This window comes from Microtus oregoni, unplaced genomic scaffold (genome assembly GCF_018167655.1).
Source record: "Microtus oregoni isolate MIOR12 unplaced genomic scaffold, Mior012 000054F_ref0000373, whole genome shotgun sequence".
Classification (NCBI taxonomy): domain Eukaryota; kingdom Metazoa; phylum Chordata; class Mammalia; order Rodentia; family Cricetidae; genus Microtus; species Microtus oregoni.
The window spans coordinates 11,193,946-11,196,745 of record NW_024543830.1 but is presented as its reverse complement, the minus strand read 5'-3'; the positions used below and the strand labels follow the sequence as shown (position 1 = coordinate 11,196,745).

At 54.3% G+C, this 2,800-nt stretch overlaps 1 protein-coding gene across 1 annotated transcript; it reads left to right on the top strand.

Moving 5' to 3' along the window:
• Window positions 1-203: 203 nt before the first annotated feature.
• Olfml3 (olfactomedin like 3) lies at window positions 204-2,800 on the top strand. Its single transcript, XM_041638124.1, has 3 exons — window positions 204-344; window positions 977-1,262; window positions 1,565-2,800. The coding sequence occupies exons 1-3, from the start codon at window positions 231-233 to the stop codon at window positions 2,383-2,385; spliced, it is 1,221 nt and encodes a 406-aa protein (XP_041494058.1). The 5' UTR covers window positions 204-230; the 3' UTR covers window positions 2,386-2,800.

Genomic DNA, 2,800 nt, shown 5'->3' with positions numbered 1-2,800 from the left:
CTGCTGCTAGTTAAGGCTTCTGGCGACCGTGCAAAGGGGCCATCTGTGTTTGATCAATCCGGGCGGGAAGGAGGGAGGGGGGTGTAAGAGACTGAACGCATTCCAGAGTAGTGAGAGACACCCGGAGATCAGAAAGAGGAGGCGCCGCCCCCACCCCGCCTCCAAAGCTAACGGGCTGGAGGGAAAGAGGCCGAAGGCACAGTCCTACTCTGGCCCCACTTAAGGCTGCCATGGGGCCCAGTGCTCCTCTGCTACTCTTGTTCTTTTTGTCATGGACGGGACCACTTCAGGGACAGCAGCACCACCTTGTGGAGTACATGGAACGCCGACTAGCTGCCTTAGAGGTGAGGGATACGTTTCTCTTCTAGCCCAGCCCAGAATGATCCCACGTCTGTTGGTGCAACTAGTTATCAGGGCTCTGGGAGTGACAAGATCGGGCTCTGGTAAGAGGCTGCAGAAAACACACAGCGTAGTGCCGAGGCCCTCCTAATTACAGACTCCTGTTTCCCCAGCATCAAGCAGGTACACAGCAAATAAATGCACCACTTTCCCCTTGACATTAGATGGAATGAGGGGACAGAGTGGAAACGAGAGACAGAATTGGGCTACATTTCGGAACTAACTGGCTATAGTGTTGAAGTTTCCCAGGTAAAAATCTGCCTCCAACTTCCCGTCTGTCTCTTCCCGGCACCCCATGTCCACCCCCTTTAAAACAGTTTGAAGTCTGTAGCATCTTGATTTCCTGGAGGCTCAGATCACAGACAGCACAGGCTGAATGGAGACTCTTACGTAGGTGAATTAAGCTAGGTTCCTTGGATGGGTTAGCGCCTGACGACTTTGCTGTGGGAGCAACAGAGCCTGTTGGTGCCCAGCTGAGTGCTCCTTTTCCTGGTCGCGTCTCCCTGGTTGGGCCTCTGCTTGCCTGGGAGTTTTATCCCCGCAGCCTGCCTTCCCTCTGATTCCCCCATTCCTTCAGGAAAGGCTGGCCCAGTGCCAGGACCAGAGTAGCCGGCAGGCTGCCGAGCTGCGGGACTTCAAGAACAAGATGCTGCCCCTATTGGAGGTGGCAGAGAAGGAGCGCGAAGCACTCAGAACTGAGGCAGACACGCTCTCGGGGAGAGTGGACCGTCTGGAACGGGAAGTGGACTATCTGGAGACCCAGAACCCAGCCTTGCCCTGTGTGGAGCAGGATGAGAAGGTGACTGGAGGCCCCGGGGCCAAAGGCAAGGGCCGAAGAAACGAGAAGTATGACATGGTGACAGGTAAGAGATCTCAGAAGAGACCCAATCTCAGAGCTCCTCTTCCCTGCTTCTCTCCTTGTCCAAAGCCGCTGTGGCTCCGTCTTCCAGAATACATTTTGAGGAAACCCCTAATGACAAGTCCATAAAGAGTTTCTAGAGGCCCATGTCTTATTGGGCCCGCATGTCTTAAGCCTCCATGAGTGAACCCACACATAGGGACATGTCTCCCTGTTCTCCAGATGGCCCGCCCTGGGGGCATCCTGCTGTAGATTATCTAACTCTTGGCCTCTGTATTCTCCTGTGCTTCTCTCCTTCCTCACCAGACTGTGGCTACACCATCTCTCAGGTGAGGTCAATGAAGATCCTGAAGAGGTTTGGTGGCGCCTCTGGTCTCTGGACTAAGGATCCACTGGGGCCGGCCGAGAAGATCTACGTGTTAGATGGTACACAGAATGACACAGCTTTCGTCTTCCCAAGGCTGCGTGACTTCACCCTTGCCATGGCTGCCCGGAAAGCTTCCCGAATTCGGGTGCCCTTCCCCTGGGTTGGCACGGGACAACTGGTGTATGGTGGCTTCCTGTATTATGCTCGGAGGCCTCCTGGAGGGCCCGGCGGGGGTGCTCAACTGGAGGATACTCTTCAGCTGATCAAATTTCACCTGGCCAACCGAACCGTGGTGGACAGCTCAGTGTTCCCGGCGGAGAAGCTAATACCCCCCTACGGGCTGACGGGAGACACGTATATTGACCTAGCAGCTGACGAGGAGGGCCTTTGGGCTGTGTATGCCACCCGGGACGATGACAGGCATTTGTGTCTAGCTAAGTTAGATCCGCAAACGCTTGACACAGAGCAGCAGTGGGACACGCCATGTCCCCGAGAGAACGCAGAGGCGGCCTTTGTCATCTGCGGGACCCTATACGTAGTCTACAACACCCGCCCTGCCAGCCGGGCCCGCATTCAGTGCTCCTTTGACGCCAGCGGTACGCTGACCCCTGAACGGGCCGCACTCTCTTACTTTCCACGCCGATATGGTGCCCACGCCAGCCTTCGCTATAACCCCCGGGAGCGCCAGCTGTATGCCTGGGATGATGGCTACCAGATCGTCTACAAGCTGGAGATGAGGAAGAAAGAGGAGGAAGTGTAAGCACCTTGTGCTTTTGGTTCTCCTGTCCCCACACGTTTATCTTATTAGATCTCTTGCTGTCCTTTCTTCAGAGGAAGGCCAGTGGTGGCTCAGACCCCCTAATTTTTAAACAATAACAACAACCAAATTCTCCTAGCCCCCTTGTTTTATACAGAGCTCCAGATCTTGAGTAACCTTTTAGAACCAAAACAGCAAACACCCCAAATCTTCACTCCTGCTCTGGATCCATAAATTTTAGTCCCAAACCCAGAACCCTGACCTTTGGATAGGGTCAACCCCAGAGAGGAGTATGACCCAAGGGAGAGAAGAACTCAAGGAGACAACTTTTCCCTCCTTCATTCACCCCTCCAGTGTGGGGAAGAAGGGGGGTTTCCCCAAATCACTTTGTATGGCAACATTTTGCATTAAAAGGAAA

Coding starts and splice junctions, on each gene's coding strand:
- Olfml3 (XM_041638124.1), top strand. CDS start 231: ATGGGGCCCAGTGCTCCTCTGCTACTCTTGTTCTTTTTGTCATGGACG. Junction 345..976: donor GCCGACTAGCTGCCTTAGAG/GTGAGGGATACG, acceptor CCATTCCTTCAG/GAAAGGCTGGCCCAGTGCCA. Junction 1,263..1,564: donor GAAGTATGACATGGTGACAG/GTAAGAGATCTC, acceptor CTTCCTCACCAG/ACTGTGGCTACACCATCTCT.